This window comes from Rhodamnia argentea, chromosome 6, assembly GCF_020921035.1.
Source record: "Rhodamnia argentea isolate NSW1041297 chromosome 6, ASM2092103v1, whole genome shotgun sequence".
Lineage (NCBI taxonomy): Eukaryota > Viridiplantae > Streptophyta > Magnoliopsida > Myrtales > Myrtaceae > Rhodamnia > Rhodamnia argentea.
In genome coordinates this window covers 7,164,525-7,184,173 of record NC_063155.1, presented here as the reverse complement: position 1 = coordinate 7,184,173, position 19,649 = coordinate 7,164,525, and the positions used below count along the sequence as shown (strand labels likewise).

The following is a 19,649-nucleotide window of genomic DNA, read 5'->3' as shown; positions in this document are numbered from 1 at the left end:
CAGGTTTCAGGGCATGTAGAATTTGTTTCAGGTTCCAAAAGTTAAGGAGCCAATCAGATGGGTAGGCCTGAAATTGCTCATTCCTAAGGAGAACGATGTTTGAGACATGTGAATCAATTTTCCATGTTCCATTCATGTCTTTTGCTTCAGCGGATTGTCTTGAATGTGTGCATTTTCACTTTGCGACAGCCTATGGCCCCTCCGGTCCTGGAGCATTGGCTCCGCGCGAACATGCGCTCGTGATCTGAGGACAAGGTATAAATTGCGAACTGCTTCATGGACTGCACAAAGTAAGCTCATGATGCATCTGTTTCCAATAAACTCGGGGTCCGACATGAACCCTCAATCAAGCAGCTTCACATGCGATTGAAAGAGCCAGTGGTTTGCTATGTCCTAAGAACATCTCTTTAGTTTCCCATGAATCCTCAGCACAGATCTCGCGTTTCTGATCGAACCATTGATCGACTTAGTCTACAGCTTCTCTCATCCGGCGCATAGTCTACAGCTTCTCTCATCCGGCGCATATATATTTATTCGACACCATGCGAATACAGTTGCAAATGCTTGCATCGATAATCCAGACGCCGTGCTGCACGATGCGCTTTTATAAAGTTGGACATTACGGAAGCTCTTTCTTTAGATATTTGCAATCTTTTCGTACCTTTCAACAACATCATACAACTTTGGATCGAGCTCTTACACTACTTAAGATTCAAGAAAGGAGCAAAAAAGGCATATCCCCATTGACAATTAGCTAAGAACCCCCTATCTCATATCAGTGAGAAAGAAAGAAACATTTTCTCCTCTTCATCCCCAAAAAGCTACGATGATTTCTAGTGCAGAACCAAAGAAAACACATGTATTTACTTCCTTTTCTTCATCCTCAAGCTCTTGCTCACCTTGCCTTTACTGGGAGAAGGATTAGTGCCATCAGCTCTTTGCTTGAGATCATCGTCGTCGTCGTCGTCGTCGTCTTCCTCCTTGTGACCATTCTTGGACTTGCCCTTTTTAGCAGCACACGACCCGCCATTTTTGGTGGCGACGCATCCTCTATAACTCGGACGTGAAGATGCGTCGGAGGCCATTGAATCATCGCTCTCAGCTTCACCATCGCCGCCATCTTTATCACCTTTATCACCTCCATCTCGTTCATCATCATCATCTTCATTATGAGTAGTGCCTTTTTCGTCGCCAGCGCCTTCATCATCTTCTTGCATTGGAGACCCGATATACATCGTCCACCCAGACTCGCTGCTCAGACATTCCTCCGAACCTTCAAACGCTTGGGGCGAAGACTCCATTGCCTCGAGAGAAGGAAGTAAGAAAGAGAGACCCAGATCAGAACCGAGTGGGATATAACAGAACTCTAGCTAGGGTTCTTAAATAGAAAGCCTTGGCCTTTTTCGCTTTGTAAGCATTTAGACACCTGAGGGAAACGATCTGGTCTCAGCAGGCTACTGCTTTTCTGACTCCGAAAGGCCCCTCCTTCATTAACTGAAGGCAAGAGAACACAAGTTGGAGCTATTGATAGAAGCAAGTAGACAAAGGGAGAGAGAGAGCTAGGGTTCTTAAATAGGAGATTTTCTTTGGCTTTGTGTGTGCGTTTGGGAAACCTGTGAAACACAACCACTGGCGTTATGCTATTTTCCTCTGACTCAAGAAAAGATTTTTCCTACACAAAAAGAGCAAAACATACGCATCTCATGGAAATCTTGAAAGCTACTTGGAACCACATTTGGTTTTAATGGCCCCCTGCACGGACAATCCAACGCCCCACCTGGCAACTCGATACCCCTTAAATTTTCTCTCACTGCAATCAGAAGATGACAGCTAGAGAAGCAGCCAAAGACAGAATTTTCATCTCTCTCTCTCTCTCTTCTCTCTCTCGAGGCATCAAAAAGAAAATGAAAAAGAGAGCTTCTTGAATTTGAAAGGACATGGGTTGTTCACTGGGTTCATGGGGCTTCACAAGTGAAGATACAACCTTTATTTACTGCTCTGCAATCTGTCATTAATAAAGAAGGGCAGTCTTAAATGCAAAAGGCCAGGTGATGAACTGAGCCTTACAAACTACATGGAGAATATATGTAAAGGCTCTAGCTTTTAAATGGTGTAAATAGGAAGACCTCTTTCACTGCCTCATTTAAATTCTTCTGTCCCGGCATTGAAAAACAAATGCGGACCAAGCTCTTTTGTTTTTTCCTCCCCAGCTAATAGTGCCAAAGAAGCAAGAAGATAACTCCAACTGGAGCTTTAGGTTCTGTAGATTGGGCATTGTGGAGGAAGTTGTCAAAATGGTATGTCTACTCCTGATTTTTCTGTCTCCCTCTAATTTTGTTGGGGGCTCTGTCTCCTCCGAAAGCAGGTTCATGTCTTTATTATACCTACATTCTTTGTGAAAAACAGGATTTTTCCAACATGGGGAGTTGAGGACTTTTCCTGGGACAGAAATCCCCTTTGACCTAATTCAGACAAGTCACAGATATGTAAAAACAAGAAGGGCAAGCCAAAGAGTTGCACAGGTGCTGTGATTGGCAACCACAAAAATACAAAACCCCTTCTAAAGAATAATGCCATATATACAAAAGCTTGTTTATTGGTCGAGCAAAGCCACGTGACGGATTCTTATTCGATATCTGGTGCGATCCGCTTGTTTAAACATGCACTCGCCATTATCGCACAAGGTTGTGCAAACCAATCCCGATATCCCCTACCGGCCCTCGAGGCCGAAAATTGCCATCAATCGTGCTATAAAGAATGACAACCACCCTGATACTAGCTAAGGAAACAAAAGGGCACCCCTCCCCCCCTCTTCATAAACTAGCAGGAAATCAGTAGGGAACTGCAAAAAATCCCCCTTCTCTATCTAGAGGATCTTCTGCGACCAAAATTAAAAGAAAGTCACATCTCTCGATTCTTCACAGTCGATGAGCAATGAACTTACAAGACCCTTTGTGGATTCCTGGTGGAAACTTGAGGGCACTAGAGTGTTCTAGGGCGGGGGATGGAGAGGTATTAAATCTTTGGCAGCACTCGTCTCTCTCGTCTGTTCCAATGCCAAAGCCGCGTAATGATCTGACCAAGTTTTAATGATCCCCCCTATAAGTTTTTGTCACGTGGCGATGGATGACGTACTCACCGGTGGTGATGTGTCAAGTTACAGTGATCGGACAGATAACCTCTTGAATTTACTGCACTTCATCATTATCCGAATCACGTTTTTTAAACACCAATAAGTGTAGCGTGTAACCGGTTACCTAATTTTTGAAATTTGAAACCCACCATGCATATCTTAAAACTTAGAACTTATCCTGTCACAGCTTCCAGGATCGATTTTAGGATTTATCCAAGTTTCACCTATATTCTTAATTGAACGATTGCAATGAATTATTACATCTAACGACCATCATTTGCTATTACAATCTACTAACCATAACTCATATTTAGACACACGAACAATATGAAATATTAACAAAGTAAAAGTCTCGGTCATAAATATTATCGAAAATGGAAGCTCACACTAATGGTTTCGGATTACACGCTCGTCATCGGATGTTGTGGAATACCGTAGGATCGCGCGAACGTATAAAACAAGAAAAATATAAAGACTTGGTCTTGCAACCGTCGAAATCGATTCTCTAATTTTTGAAACCTGAAATTTACCATGCATATCTTAAAACTTAAAACCTACCCTGTTTTTTACGGATGCGATTTTCCGGTTCTCCGTTCTGCCCTAAGGCCATCACTCACCCCTAACTAAATGAGTTTCCCCTCTAGAGAGATTTGCTCTTATATAGTGTCACAAGTTCTTTACATGTATCTGCTGCAATTAGTCAGTAACCTTTCAAGTTTTCGAGAAGATTCGGGTAAATTCTCATCGAAATGTCCGTTTTAATTTGAACTGTTTGATTGTTTACCACACGGCCTCAACGGTCATGCATGTACTCAATCGACACGACGAGGGACCATTATCAAGAAATCATTTTGGTTTACGTTGTGTTTCCTTGTCGAAGGATTCATCGTTGCATTCCCGCCATATACCCAAGGGAGAGGGGATAGTTGTCCGGCCCATTACTTTTTATGTCTGTGAAACCGATGGACCCTAACGCCGGACCATCTGTTTGCTTCGCGATGTCGGAGTCGTCACATGAAACGTGGCATACTGTTACCCTAACATGCTTAACAAGATGAGCTAATAATGGAACAGAAAGGAGCATCACCTCAAATGCTAAATCAAACCACAGAGAAAGAGAAACAAAAGACAAAGAAAACATCAAAGAACGCATCCAATAGGCATGGCCACACACTGTTCCCACTTTAGTGGGCACGATTCTGGCTGTTCCCCGCCTCTGATCTCCTGTCACAATTTGTAGACAAGTTAGGCCCCATGGGGATGAATTCTTGCTGCCATGTCCTTGTTGTAGGGACACATCTTGTATTCTTCTTTTCTCTTAGCACTAGTCGCAAAGTTTTCAAAAGCTCGGACGTATGCGACGGTCGCTGAACCTGACTTCCCTTTCACGAGATGGAAACGGGTATGACCGATATGCCCGTTTTAGACCGGTCCGATCTTGATTAACATAAGGATTGATTAACTAGCTAGGGCTAGGGAAGAGAATTCGTCACTTGGTCAAAAGGCTTTGCTCATGCACGTGAGAATGGGTTATGAAAATCTGGGAAGAGGACACAGTTTTTCAAAGCAGCAAGATCCGGTTGTTCCTTCACTTTGGACCTTCGGTTTACCTGCTTTAAGGATGTCTCCATGTGTGCATGCATGTGTTAAACCTAGTTTATCCAGAGATGTTTCAAGAATTGAGTCACGCATGCTCGTGGGGTTTGTGAGAGTCCCATGATGAATCTTTTTGACTTTTGGGTGGGGCTTGAGATTCGCTTTGCCCTGTTTTCCTTATTATGAGCTGGCTTGCAGCAATTGGGCTCCATGACCAATGCAGCTTCTTCTTTATTTATTTGGACTAAGGTCCAAAATCATACCAATCCCAAGGTTTTCTTTATTCCAAGAGCTTAATGCACGTGTGCAAGGGAAGTGACAAAAACATTTGACGCTAAGGACATAATGATAATTGTCTAAAAAAGTCTTAAACCTATTGTGTACGGAGGTCAATTCGATCTTCAATATTTTAATTATGTCAATTGAGACTTAAATATTTTGATGATTTGTTAATCTAATCCTAAACTGGTAAGCAATGGGAAGAGAGCAAACAGTGAGTGGCTTCCTTTTGTATAGGCCTAGGACTGTGCAGACACGCTACATTATGAAAGGTTCTTTAACTTAGGTTCTTCAGGATAATTGTCCCAAAAAGTCTTGAATTTGTTCTAGGACGGTTACTTCGGTTTTAAACCATTTAATTGTGTCAATTTTGTCCTAAACCTTTTGACGATTTGCCAATCTAGTCTTAAATTTTTTCGATTGTGCCAACTTAGTCATAAACTTTGTGAAGATTTGTCAATTTAGTCCTAAACCTATTATTTGGATGATTAGCCCGAATGGTCGTATTGACAAATCGTCAAAAGGTTTAAGACTAAATTGACGAAAATTTTTAAAAAAGTTTTAAATATTTCACACTTTTGCCAATTCAATCCTAAACATTTTAAGTTTATCGATTGGGTCCTAAACCTTTTTACCTTTTGTCAAAATTTGCTCACATGGACGCCGGACGTCTTACGTGGCACCGGTGACATTGATGTAGACAATTTTTACTAATTTTTTTAACATTTTTATTTTTAAAAATCGATTTTTTTTTTTTTTTCATTTTTCTGTTTGCTAGCTTCAAGGTCAACAACCTCCATTGGATTAGAGCCAACAAGGGTCGCCTACCCTTGGGCAAGGACCAACGGGGTCGTCGGCCCCCGGGTGAGGGCCGCGAAGCCCTCACTACCGAAGGCGATTGGTTATAGCTGTCGCCATCGTGGCCCTTGCCCGCCCTTACCAACCCTTGCATGCCTTAATCTGGTCGGGGTCACCGGCCTTGAAGCTAGCAACGAAAAAAAAAAAAAAAAATTAAAAATTATCACCAACAAGATTTCCAGCAAATAGGAGTTAATTGGCTAAAAGTGAAAAGGTTTCTAACTAAATCAACAAACTTAAAAAGGTTTAATACTCAATTGACAAAAGTGTGAAAGATTTAAGACTTTTTTGACAATTTTCCCCTAAATGTCAAAAGGTTTAAGCTAAATTTGACACAATCAAAAGATTTGGAAGTGAATTGACTGTTGTACAATAGATTTAGGGCTTTTTGAACAATTTTTCCGAGGAATTTTGAAAAATGTCGAATATAACATCACACAAAATTCTCTTATTGTGTACAGTATAGACACTAGGGGTGTCAAAAAAGCCCGCACTAGATGAGCCGGCCTGTCACCATGACTTTTTTAACACCAATGTTTTCTTTTTAATTTAATTCATTTTTATTTTTTCTTTATATATTCTTTCATTTGATGGGTTTGTTAATTGATTTTGATTCCAAAAAAGAAAAAAAAAAGAATCAGACCAAAATCCAACCCACCTCGAGTCGGGCCGGGTTGAGCTTGGTACTGTTCTGTTTCGAGCCAGCTCGGGCCGGGCCAAGACCCAGCCCATTGACACCCCTAATAGACACCATCTCGTTGGATACATTGAATAGAGGCGTCATAAATTTATCCCAAAGGATTAGCCTCCATGTCTAGCATTGTAATGACATTTCTATGTTCATCTTATCAAGGAGCAATACTAAATGAAAACACTCCTCTATTAGATGCACTGCAAACGTCGGTCAAATTTCACCCACATTTCCACCTAATGCAGGTTCAACAAAGAGTTGAATGCCGAAATTAAGGAATTGCTCGAAAAGCAATACCACGACGAACGACGAACCACGAAATATAAGACAGACGAATGCTGAAATCTTATTATCAATGTCAACTAGGGCAACAGAAATTATGGCAACGATCATGCAGTAGGGTCAGCAACCACGACTAGTATTGTCTGTACATAGTAAGAGTCGTCAAAACTCGGAATGTTCACCGAAAGAATTCAGAAGAGCGCGGCAAAGACCATTCAACAAATGCATTAGCTGATGAACACTACAGATACAAGAACCGACAAACTTTTACCTTAGTGAAATATTTTATAACGAACTGTTAAAACTGCTTTCATGGACAATCACAGAAGAGGATAAGAGAGGCAAAATAGGAGATAGATATACGGACTCTCTTTAAATGACCATTCTCTAGGACTAGCGCTACTCCCACATCGTTCTCATCCTACAAGAGCTCAGTGAGAGAACTTTGAGATCAACTTGTCGACGTGAATTATGACATCATCAATGTGCGGACGGATCGCGACCTGCGGCTGAAGCATCCACGTCACGAACTGGTGGAGCGCTTCTGGATATGGAGGATTGGGTCCAGCCGGCCACTTCACCTGCGCATTGACTATCGCTAATTGTAGGCTTCCTCCGGATTCTCCAAGGGCATACTCAAATGGAGATACACCAAACCTTTTGGGGGAAAGAAGAGTGAGAACAAGGATGAGAAAACTAGTAGTAAATAATGGCCACAACACCACAGACTCAAGCCTTTGGTTTTACTGGAAAGATTCTTTGTAGGGATAACTACATGCATAGCCCACATGGGAATCAAATGTTCCAGTCAAATTTCCGGCATAGCATTGAATGTGCAAGAGTTGGTTGTCGTCTAACCAAATATCCTTTATATGCCTGATTAACTCAGATAAAAGAAACAGGCTTAGGTCCTGCTAGCAAACTAATTGCACTCCCATTTGATTTCAGTCTAGACTAGTCATTACAGAAAACCAACAAGACTGGCAAGTCAAACTAGTCGCCTACCAGATAAACAAGTATAGGGCTCGAACAGATAGGCAAGAAAGAAGTTGGAGTACTTGTAAACAACAAAATCACATGATGTTTTGAGTTTTTTGACTGTACTTGTCTTTTGAGAAGAAAATACACACACATGTATGTATACATAAATATGACATACGTATAGGTAAATGCCCAAGCAAAAAATTGCATTATCAGATCCAATAGGTTTGTGAACGCATATGCAAACAAGAGCATTTAAGTTCTCCCAAGGCAAGAGTGAGATGAACAGAAACGACGCATGAGGATAATTACTTACATTATTGCGTACAGCGTACATCCTAAAGACCATATATCAGTTCTCTCATCAATGTCTGCCTGGCTCGGGCAGTCCCATAACTCAGGTGCCCGGAAAGGTGCTGAACAATGTTCAGAAGCCCACTCCTGTACAATGGCAAGCCATGGACCAACATAAGAAAGCAATACAAAGTGCAATCACTCAGCAAGAGATGAACCGGGCTTCTTTAGTTCACATGGATAACATTTTATATGGCAGAGGATAGGCTAGCCTCATACTAAAATTTTCACTTTACACAAGCTTTATTTGATAACACTTGGAAAAGCCAACTGAAAAGAACATACATCATCCAAATTGATGAAGCCCACAACACCCAATAAAATATTCCACATAATGGTACTATGACATAGACGAAAGACAGACCAAGAGTTTTTTTTTTTTTTTTGGTAACCGAGGTTTCCCATGTGCAATGGACTATTCCTCGGGGTAGTGGAGGTATGAGTGCCAATGCCACTAGTTAAGTCCCCCAAGACTCGGCCGGGGAGATTCGAACCCGGGACCTCATCGGTTTAACTGTCTAAGGCCCATAGATCTCACCAACTCAGCCAACGCCTCATTGGCACAGACCAAGAGTTATTGATGTACAAAAAATGCAAGAGATTTTTTCCTCAACCAAACTACAGACAAAAAGTTATAGACACCCCCCACATGCACGCACACGCATCCACACAGGTATAGGATAAACAAGCACCTGTAACTGCAGTGCCTCTGAACGAGAGCGAATTTGCCTCCTTGCAGGCCGAGCGCTTCCAAAATCCATCAATATTGCAAGAGGAGGTTGTCCCTTCCTATGCGTTATGAGGACATTACCAGGTTTCACATCATTATGTGCATAAGGTGGCTCCAAACTGTGCATATGTTTAAGTCCTGCACAAAGCTGTATCACCTACTTGCTTAGTCCAACAGCTCCTAATACACTCTCAACACATTGTGCTCAACTTGTAATGTCAACATACCAAGATATTAACAAGAAAAATGACACGGAATTGGAGCATTTGCTACTGCTCTTAATCCAACCGAGTGACATCGAGAGGGTGGTTAGATTCGCTGAAATCCTGTCTCATCAGGAACTTTTAAGGTTGGCAGCTTTATTTGATTAACTCGTATCAGATATTCTTATTTGTTCAAAATTGTTGGTTTTGGGCGTTGACAAGATGATGTGGCACCCAGCTAATAACAAGAATTTCAGTGTTAAATCATGTTACTCTATCTTAGGGCTTTATCCCCTCGCTCATTCCCCTCTAAAGCAATCTGTCGGCTCCTTATGCCTTATAGTATCTCTCTGTTTTATTGGACAGTAGCTTGGGATAAGATTCTAACTATTGGAAATCTCAGAGAAACCGGATTTCATTCTCACGGATTCGTGCTGCATGTGTAAGTATTCAGGGAAATCCATTGATCGTCTCTTTCTTCATTGCGACTTTGCTCTTAAGCCTTGGACTCATGTACTTAGCTCATCTAAGGTGGCATGGGTTATGCCAAGTCATGCCATCCAGCTTTTTAGCTGTTCAAATGCTTATCGAGGAGGCTCAAATTCTATGAATTCATGGAGTGCTCAACAAGTTTGCCTACTGTGGTGCATTTGCAAGGAATTCAACAAAAGATTGTTTGAGGGTTTAGAATCGTCGGTTGCTTCTGTGCAGTACTCTTTTATTCAGCTTTGGACATCTTGCTCTGACTTCTCATAGTCTTGTGATGCTTTCCTTTTCTTTGTTTCTTTCTATGTTCTAATAAATTACTTTATAAAGTCTCGAAAAAGAAATCCAACCAAGTGACATGGCATCAACTCAAGCAGCACTTCTACTATAAACACAATTCACTCTTTTAATATATGTTAATAGCTGCCGTGATTTTCTAGTTAGTAAAATTCAAGATAGTATTAAAAGAACAGATTGTATTGTGTTACTATGTAATGTGAACGAGCAAGAAGTGGTTCAGACGTGAATAAGCAATGGCATGTCACAGGGAAACATCTGTATATCAAGCACCTACATTGCGTGAACAAGAAAGAAAAAAATAAATTGGAAAATCGTTGTTTACCTGTCGGAATATTTGGAGGACATCAGCGGTTGAAAAGAACTCTTTTTTTGCTTTCATAGCTTTGGCATTATCAAATAAAGTTCCATCCAGATGAACTGGAAATAACAAATATGCTTCATGGTTCCAAGATCCTTCTTGTGCAGTCTAGAAAGTAGATCTTTATCAATATCATAACCACTCGCTCAAATCATATGTAACAAGAACAGGAAAGATTCCAGCCTCCAAGTATGTTAGTCAGAAACCATTTATCATCTTATGAAGATGATGCAAGCAAAAAAAGGACTCAAAAAAAGCTGGAAACATATTTCAGCAAAGGGAAGAAGATGGTGACACTATTTGGTTCAGAAAAAGATTAGTTGTTGAAAATGCAAGAGAAGCACCCACGACAACATTACTAAAGCCACTAAGTGAATGATTATTCTGTTTGTATCAACAAAGTAACGGTCATCTACGTGATAACATGCTGACAGGCGATCTATGCAGAATGATACCAAAGGTCAATCACTTGGTAATTACCTTAACAGCAATGATGGCGTGATCCAGAAGGGGAAGCAGATTGGGGTGACTAAACAGAGATGAAACACGAATCTCTTCCCTCACCAATTCCAACTGTTCACCATTCTGAATGAGAACTTTTTTCATTGCGTAAGTGCCATCATCTGCATAGAAACGAAATTAACAACAGAACTACAATGCAGAAATATTAAGATCCAGAATGAATTTCAGCAAAGTTAAAACAGGCGAAAAAACAAAAAAGCCACTCCTGAATTTCTTGCTAAAATCTAACAAAAACCAATGCAGACACCAAAGTATCCAACTCAAAGAGACTTCCGTGAAAGCTAGATGGCAGGACTCCTCAAACATAAACAAGCAAAACCTACCAACACCATCTAGGAACCAGATTAGACACATAACGGGGGCTCCTAATGCTTCTTTTAAGACACCAGAAAGTACCCCAAAAAAATGCAAACATCTTCCAAGCTGGACTCACATCGAGTCCAAATCGCAATTGAGTCTTTCGATTGGATCAATAGCCAGTTCATGAGAATCACAACCAAGCAGTCAAATCACTAGACAAAAGCACCCAGATCAGGAATTCCAAATACAGAACGAAAAGGGGGCGCCAACAAGATCTGATAGTACAAACACACAGCTGCAAAATTCAATCGAAAGGAATAAATTGGGACCTGAAAGATGAGAAGGGTCCTTCACTTTCTTGGCCAGACCTCCACCGGAGACAGAGGAGGAATCGTTGACCACCTCCTTGACCAGATACACGAACGCGAACCCACCTTCCCCGAGCTGCCTCAAGATCCTGAACCTGTTCTCGTTGATCCAGACGTCCCCTCCCCCATTCACGGCGTCGTATAGCGCGTTCAACCCAGAAAATGTACACCCCATCTGTACAAACTCCTCTCGTTCTTCAAGCACGTAGAAAGAAAGAAAGGAAAAAAAAAAATTCCCCCCTTTTTTCTTTTCTCACCCTCTCTCTGTGAAACGATTTCAAGATTGCTAATTTCTCATTCCTACTGTTTCACCATTCAATAGAAATGAATTGGGGATCTTGAAATCTCGTGGGCTCTCTCTATCTCTCTGTCTCGCTCTGCGTCTCCTTCAAGGCTTCTTCGCGTCAATGACTTGCAAGCGAGAGAGAGACGGAGAGCGAAAGGGGGGGTTGATCTGTTGCAATTCTGCGTCTGTGTGTGTTTCGTGATTATATATTTTTGGGCTTGCTAAATTGCTCTGATCTCTCGTTTTCCTTCGCGAGCATCACGTCCGGGATCCCCTGCAAAATTACAATCGACCACATGGGTTTCTATAGCTTATGGTCGGTCACACATTACATGGAGCTTCACTCGTTCAGTCAGTGGCGAGATGGGCGTTGACTTGTCGGTTGTGTATATATTGTGGGCGAGTGGCGAGCATCAAATCAGGGAGTGTGCAAAACGAAAGAGTTCGCCTACGTTGCTCGCTTCGCGGGGAATCAACCTCGGCCCTTTTGCCGTTACAAGTTCCCCTCGATTTCGTCTTATACAACGTTAAAGATCTTTTGCAACCTCGTAATTGCATGTAATAACATTCTGATAAAAATTGTATGCAATATGTACACGCTCAGATCTCTATGTTTTGCGACCACTATTTTAAGAATTTTCAGATTTTCTAGGGAAAAGTCTTAAAAAAGTTTTAAACCTATTATATTAGTGTCAATTCAGTCCTAAACTTTTTTTTTTATGTCAATTCAGTCCTAAAATTTTTATTGGTGCCAATTCAATCATAAACCTTTTGCATTAGTGCCAATTTAGTCCTAACTATTTTGTATTTATGCTAATTGAGTCAATTCAATCAATTTTAGCCTAAAATCGCTGGCGTGGACGTCAATTGCTTTACGTGGCACGGTTGGTGTTAACGCGAATAATTTTTTAATATTTTAAAATATTTTTTAAAAAACCAAAAAATGCTTATAAAATTATTTAAAATATTAGAATAGTATGAAAAAATGTCTAAGTCAGCACCGGCGATGTCACGTAAGACAATCGTTGTCTCCGCTTGCAATTTTCTGCCAAAATTGGCCGAATTAACTCAATTGGCATAAATACAAAGTATTTAAGATTGAATTGACACCAATGCAAAAGGTTTATGATTGAATTGATACCAATAAAATTTTAGGACTTAATTGGCATCAATGCAATAAATTTAGGACTTTTTTGACACTTCTCCCGATTTTCCATCATCATTCGATATTTGGAGATTATTAAGTAAAGATTTTTTACGAATGGCAATTTCAAATATCATAAGATTTCAAAGTTAAATGATTTCTAAAATCTATACATAATACTTTTTCCTAATATCATCTCCTTTTGTCTATGCCAAAGATTCAATCATTCGAAATATATATTTCCAAAAAGATTGATCATATCGCTGAAATAATTAATCAACAACTTCCTTTTTTATCATTGATAACAATTTATGCCTAAACATTATCATGTACGATGAAAATATTTTTCATTAATTCACTTTTATAAGTTATACAACCGATCGTTTTCAGTAAAATATTTTGCAAATGTAAGTTTTCCACAAAACATACCCTAAATTTGTCTCAGTTAATGACCCCTGACCGACCGTTACATCAGGGGACTCATGCTGCGCTTGATAATGAGCTCAAACTAGTTAGAAAAATCAACAAATGACCAGAATAATACTGTCAAATAGCTTATCACTTCACTGTTGAATGTTCTTCACGAAGAAGAAGGTCTTATGATGTTTACTTTGACGGAGCTAATGATGGTACATACGTATCCCAATGTCAGAATCGAATCCAAAATACAGGGGCCATCATAGGGCACACAAGAAGCAGCACTCGTGGAATCAGCACTCACGTATCAGAAAATATTTGGCAGTGATAATTTAGGTGGATGAACTTCTCGTGTGGTTTGGGAGCTTCACAGAGGTCCGCAAGCATTATAATGAGTTTTTGCCATATATTTGGCAATCGGCCATGAATCGTGTTACTCGGCAACAGTCGCTGGCTGCTGTTGCGTGATGCAGTGAATATTTCCACCACCTAATACAATTTCCCTAGCACCCTCAATTGTCACCACCTGATGCAAGCATCAATTTGTCAGTATCTTCGAAAGACCAAAAAAAAAGGGAAAAAAGGAAAGAAAAGAAAAGGTGACAATCAGATACGTGAAATGATCATGTTTTGTGCCCTTGCGCTCGTGTTTTCATTTGTAAGTGTGCTTCACAGTGTAACAGACCAAGTACAACACTGAGTAAGTTGTAAAATGAATCGAGAGAAGACTAAACCGACTAGGTAGTGTTACATACCCGATGATCTGGGAAAGCATCACCCAGGACTCGAGCTGCTTCATTATCCCACTTCTGATCCCCAAATTGAGGTACAATAACTGCTTGATTAGCAATATAGAAGTTCACATATGAAGCAGCAAGTCTTCTACCCGACGGTCTTGGTACTGCATCATCACCCTGTCATAAATTATAGGACAATCACCGGATGGATGACGCGTTTTCATCAACAATATAGACAGCTATTTTGGGCCAAAAATGAAGACACCATCAAAATTTCAAGGGGAAGAAGAAAGCTGCATCCTAATTAAATCAAAAGATCTATGCAGAAAGCTGAGTCACCGGATGGATGACGCGTTTTCATCAACACTATAGACAGCTATTTTGGGCCAAAAATGAAGACACCATCAAAATTTCAAGGGGAAGAAGAAAGCTGCATCCTAATTAAATCAAAAGATCTATGCAGAAAGCTGAGACATTGGAAAGCTTGCACACGTCCAAGTTCCAAAAAGTCAGTGTCTCCTTAAGCTAAAACAGATCCACAGAAAAGGAGCGTGAGAATATAACCATGCTTTTCATCACTCTGGTGACTGATCCAATACTATGTTAAAAGGAAGTACATACATAAGCACCTATCTAAAACTCTAAAATGCTTGCCTGCGTCAATCCAGCAGCCTCTTCATCTGTCGCATAAAGAGGATCAGGTACATGGAGTTTAATTATCTGCAATTTCCGACCAGCGGCATCAGTTGCATTAGAGAGAACCTGAAATGCTTCCACAGATCGTTCGTATTGAGGATCTGTTTCATCATTGGTCCACGAGAGTAAAACCACACTAGGCTTCACAAAACAGCACATATTATCAATATGGCCATTTGTATCATCATCACCTGCAGAAAGCTCATTAATCATTTAAAAACATAAGGAAAAGCACAGTATCTAGGGAAAAAGCCACCAAAAACCCTAAACTATGCCCGCTGTGACACATTTACCCCAAATTTTTATTTGTGACACAAAAAACCCTAAACTTGTACGCATGTGACACATTTACCCCAAACTTATGTTCGTGTGACACATTTACCCCAAACTTTTTGTTGTGACACTAAAAACTCCAAACTTGTATTCGTGTGACACATTTACCTCAAAATATTGAGGTAAATGTGTCACACGAATATAAGTCTGAGATTTTTTATGTCACAAAAAAATATTTTGGGGTAAATATGTCGCACGGGGTATAAGTTTAGGGTTTTCAATGTCACAAGAAAAAGTTTGGGATAAATGTGTCACATGAGTAAAAGTTTGGGATTTTTGGTGTCACAAAAAAAAATTTAGGGTACAGTTGGCATAATTCAGGATTTTTAGTGGTTTTTTCCCCAGTATCTACTAAATAGATGCGTGTTTTTTTATTCATGTACGGTCTTGTGAAAAGGCTACAACAATATCAGCGGGGAGCTGGAAGATTCCCTAGATTGTGAGAATAGTTTCCCGCGTCACTACGTGAGTGGTGGATAACAACACCTGAAACTACCTCATCATCTTACCTTAAGAGGAAGTCTGTTATGTTTTGGATACAAGCACAAGTATGCTGGGAGACATTGAGATGCTCTGAGTTATAGTATAAAACAAATATACAAGAGTTTGAAGAAAATTAGAAGATGAAATCCCCAGATTTTGATTTCAGCTTCATGATATAATTGCCAACTAATAAAAAGTGTACCATATAATCCACGAGGCAGCCATATGATCTTCTTGACACCAAGATATGCCTTGAGTTCATCCTCGATTTGTTCTCTGTTTAAATGCGGGTTCCTGTTCTTGTTCAGGAGGCATTCTTCGGTGGTAAGACAAGTATCTGAAGAAAAACGGCAATGAAATAACATGGGCCAATAGGTGAAGCATTCAGATAGCAAGAAATCAGAGTGGTTGAGACTGCAGCAGGACCAAAAGAAAACAGTGCCTTTCAGAATCATTGATAAATGTATTAGGAAGAGTAAATTTACTCTGCAGCGCCTCTGATAAAATTCTAGAGCAAGTTGAAGTGGATCTGCAAGAGCTGCAAAAAGCTTTCAACCCTAATGGACCCCAGGAATTACAGGCGGAGATAGCAGTCTGAATGTGAGCTAATTTCCCAGGCTCAATTGAACTGTTCATGATAGTTCAGATGGAGCTGAATTGCAACTAGAATTTCCTAAGCATCTAGAGGGACATCTTAATAACAAAGATGGAGAGCGATTTCCTCTACAACTCAAAAAATTACCAAGAGAGCTAATTTGGAAAAACCTGTACGACGATGATGCCATGGAAATATCTGATAAGATTAACGTGGGATGACACCGCAGACTTTCTTGTCATGCACTCTTCAATGCGTCCAAAGCACTTTGACTCACCAAAAACATGTGGATTCAAACAGAAACAAACCCCCTGTTTTAGCTTTCCTTGTTCCTGATATTATCTGGTTATTATCATTGAGAAAACTACACTGCAGTGAGCCAGGCTGGATCAAACCGAATGATGAATGATGACAGTGCACATGGAAGGAAGAAGTCAAATTTGGCAAAGGATCTCCTCCATGTATCCACTAAAAAAATTGAAAAAACAGAGTGCGAGCACAAATTACGCATTCAAGTATAATACCTGTCTGCATATGTGTGCGTTGCGACTAATATCTAAGAGTCAAATATCTTCACTTCTAGAGTGTTAATAAATTGCTGACTAACCAGCATGTGGATAATACCTTCTCCATCAACGTGGATGCTTCCACCTTCAAGAATCATTTCATGTGAAAACCTTGGAGTCTCCTCAATTTCAAGAATCTGACAGAAGATTTTGAGGTAATTAATCCACATTTGACTAAGAGGGAACACTGGATACAGGACATGAAACATAAATGAGACTGATGTAGCAAAATACAAAGCACAATGCTGCTCTATATTAGCAAAAATCTGCCTTTAATTGGTGGTAACTGCTAATTGCACCTTGTCCATTTTTATCCTCTTTATGTGGCAATGCATGCAATTGAGTGGGACAATGTTGCAAATCTGTCAGCTAACAGCTTTGGGATCCAAACCCAAAAGAGCAAAGGAAGAAAAAAGTATAAAAAAGGACAATAACTACTTAACTAGCAGAAATCACAAAACAAAAGAGAGACGCTTCACACTGTTTGATGTAGCCATACATACCTTCCTAGCATTAAGAATGTCAAGACTCCAATCTTGATAGCAACCTTCCTCAATACCTATACTCAAGGGGGATAGTGACATTTTAGAGAGAGAAAGCATACTTAAACTGACTGGTCATATCCTAAGATAATAAAATCTTTATATCTGCAGGTTATCTGTCAGAGCATGGAGTGCTGACTCTGTCCTGTAAGGGAAAATAACTATTTGTAATGAACGGTGACTTTTTATCAATTTGCAACTGGCTTTGTCGCTATTACCTAGGGAGGCTAAAAGGGAAGGAAACGTCTGGAATTGATTTAAGTATGAGCACTTTCTCAGAGCAAAGAACATATCTTTTTCTCCAATCCGTGATAAAATTACAGTAACAGCAGAATCGATCCAATTTTTCGTGTCAGTTAGAACATGGTTCTCCCACTATCTTCTTCTTTTCAAACTTGAGATATCAAGACACGAGCAAACATGACATCAGTTGTCACAATAACAACCCATCCTCACAGAGATAAACTCTTTAAAAAAAGCCAAGTTACCTCCATAGCTGTTGAAATTCCAATCGATCCCAGCTATCTTCCGCTCGCAACCGGGAGATCCGTCCCTCACCACAAACTACAATGGCCAACACCATGAAAAGCATCAGGACATCGACACCTCTAAAAAGAGACTCGAGGGGTTATTCATAGACACTCACAGTCGGTCCAGTGTCCCTTAACCAGGAATCGTTCATACTCAGCTCAATGACCCTGACATTCTCCGGCAACATTTTCCGCGCATTCTCCCACTAAGCACACAGACACCCGTGATATTAAAACCCAAAAAGCGAACCACAGGAAAACCCACACGCCAAGAAACGTCAACTTCAATCGTCGAGAAAACGCGGAACCAAACCTGAGAGGCACTCGCGCAAACGGTGACGGGCTCGAACTCGGATATCGCGGCGGCGACCCTGGCAAAAAGGCGCTGAGCGTGGACCGCGTTGTCTCTCCAGTTGTCCGGGCGTTCCTGCGAGGAGCAGAGTCACACGCCATTCACCGACCCATCGGTCGCCGGCAAAAAGAAAAAAAAAAGAAATTTAAGGGGAAAAGACAAGAGGGTCGCGAGGATTTCCGATTCCCCGAGACGACGAAGAGAGATGAAGGGTTTACAGGCCAACCGATCCAGCACCGCGAGTGGCGCTCCCACTCCGCCAGCATGCGGTATCCGTGAGAAGCTGGCGTCCCTTTCATGGCGTCTCTCTCTCTCTCTCTCTCTCTCTTCTGCTTGCAGTTCGAAGTGGGTCGTCACGGCCACTATTTATGGGTCTTCGGGTCGACAGGTTTCGGTCTCGGACAAGACAGGCTCCACCCACACAGAGTGGGGAGTGGGAGTGGAGGGTCCCACCTTCTTCTTGGATCTTAGTTAAGGGCGTGCTGCGCTGACGTGGCTTGCCCGACCTTTTTTTCTTTATTTTTGATAAAAAGGATTTTGCAAAATAAAAAGGAAATTGATTATATAAAAACCTCTGGCTGACTATTAAACTAACAGTTTATTTTGTGCTAAAAAAAATATATTATAAATTATTATAGGATTAATTCTTTTTTAAAATTTATACTTCACAACATGCTGTTATTATTTATTATTGTAATCATCCAAAAACTGTTATTCTAACCAAGTCTAAATAAAAATGCCCCTCTCCTTTGCTAATGGACCATATAAGGAAGTATTGCAATTTCTAGTACGTTTGTTGTGTTCGTGATTTGCTCAATCTTTGAATGCCTAATATTTCCTCATCATGTAGGCATGTTTAACAAATTGAATACAAGTAGGGTCATTTTTATTTTTTTTGGTCGAACAAGTAGGGCCATTTATTTGGCGAGATCTTTCAATAATTTAAGTGGCACGAGCATAAGAGTCATACTATTTGAAAATGCAATCCCGACTCGTTTGCGCTTGGAGGATTTTACACAATCAATCGGATTTGAATGGACGGCCTTCGTCTCCCGAAACTTTGGTGACAACTTTTTAAAATTTTGATGATATTGAGGAAAAATTTAAATAAAGGGCTCGGAGTGCTCTCATTTTCTCAGATAAGGACTTGAAGTGGATTTTGTTTTAAATAAGGGCTCGAAGTGCTTAAATTATTTCAAAAAAGGGACTAATCGAAGGGCATTGTCGCCCTTTACTATTTTGATTTCTTTTCTTTTTGTGTTTTTGGTTTTTCCTTCTCAGTTATGTTTATCTTTTTTCCCTTTTCCCCTCCCCTTCGCTCCCCTCCCCAGGCCATTGCCTTTCGCAAGACCTCCTCCCTCCTCGAGAACTCCACGGGCAACGTCTAGGCTCCTCCGCTTCTCCGCCCCCGCCGCCGACTGCGCCGACAACACCTACCTCGGCCTCTCCCCATCGCCGCCAACGAGCCCATCCTCTGCCACAATCTGATATGGTTCGATGTCGAGAATGTCACCGACCCAAACCGGT

At 40.7% G+C, this 19,649-nt stretch overlaps 3 protein-coding genes across 5 annotated transcripts; all 3 read right to left on the bottom strand.

The window, feature by feature from the left end:
* Nucleotides 1-546: 546 nt before the first annotated feature.
* Nucleotides 547-1,999, bottom strand: LOC115743794 (protein SOB FIVE-LIKE 1). Of its 2 annotated transcripts, none has more exons than XM_030678765.2 (2): nt 1,697-1,999; nt 547-1,304 (listed from the first exon to the last, which is right to left on the bottom strand). In XM_030678765.2, exons 1-2 carry the CDS (start codon nt 1,733-1,735, stop codon nt 864-866), a joined length of 480 nt encoding a protein of 159 aa, XP_030534625.1. In that variant the 5' UTR covers nt 1,736-1,999; the 3' UTR covers nt 547-863. The 2 variants fall into 2 exon arrangements, with proteins under 2 accessions (XP_030534625.1, XP_030534634.1); XM_030678774.2 differs by lacking the exon at nt 1,697-1,999 and adding an exon at nt 1,427-1,686.
* Nucleotides 2,000-7,104: 5,105 nt separating this feature from the next.
* LOC115743753 (serine/threonine-protein kinase 16) lies at nt 7,105-12,036 on the bottom strand. The gene is made up of 6 exons (XM_030678690.2): nt 11,403-12,036; nt 10,732-10,874; nt 10,216-10,359; nt 8,867-9,052; nt 8,137-8,261; nt 7,105-7,496 (listed from the first exon to the last, which is right to left on the bottom strand). The coding sequence occupies exons 1-6, from the start codon at nt 11,614-11,616 to the stop codon at nt 7,271-7,273; spliced, it is 1,038 nt and encodes a 345-aa protein (XP_030534550.1). The 5' UTR covers nt 11,617-12,036; the 3' UTR covers nt 7,105-7,270.
* A 1,654-nt stretch (nt 12,037-13,690) lies between these two features.
* On the bottom strand, nt 13,691-18,537 carry LOC115742159 (agmatine deiminase). Of its 2 annotated transcripts, none has more exons than XM_030676286.2 (10): nt 18,341-18,537; nt 18,084-18,197; nt 17,887-17,976; nt 17,729-17,804; nt 17,202-17,257; nt 16,757-16,835; nt 15,740-15,874; nt 14,680-14,912; nt 14,044-14,202; nt 13,691-13,814 (listed from the first exon to the last, which is right to left on the bottom strand). In XM_030676286.2, exons 1-10 carry the CDS (start codon nt 18,419-18,421, stop codon nt 13,722-13,724), a joined length of 1,116 nt encoding a protein of 371 aa, XP_030532146.2. In that variant the 5' UTR covers nt 18,422-18,537; the 3' UTR covers nt 13,691-13,721. The 2 variants fall into 2 exon arrangements, with proteins under 2 accessions (XP_030532146.2, XP_030532153.2); XM_030676293.2 differs by having other exon boundaries at nt 18,349-18,486.
* Between the last annotated feature and the right edge of the window lie 1,112 nt (nt 18,538-19,649).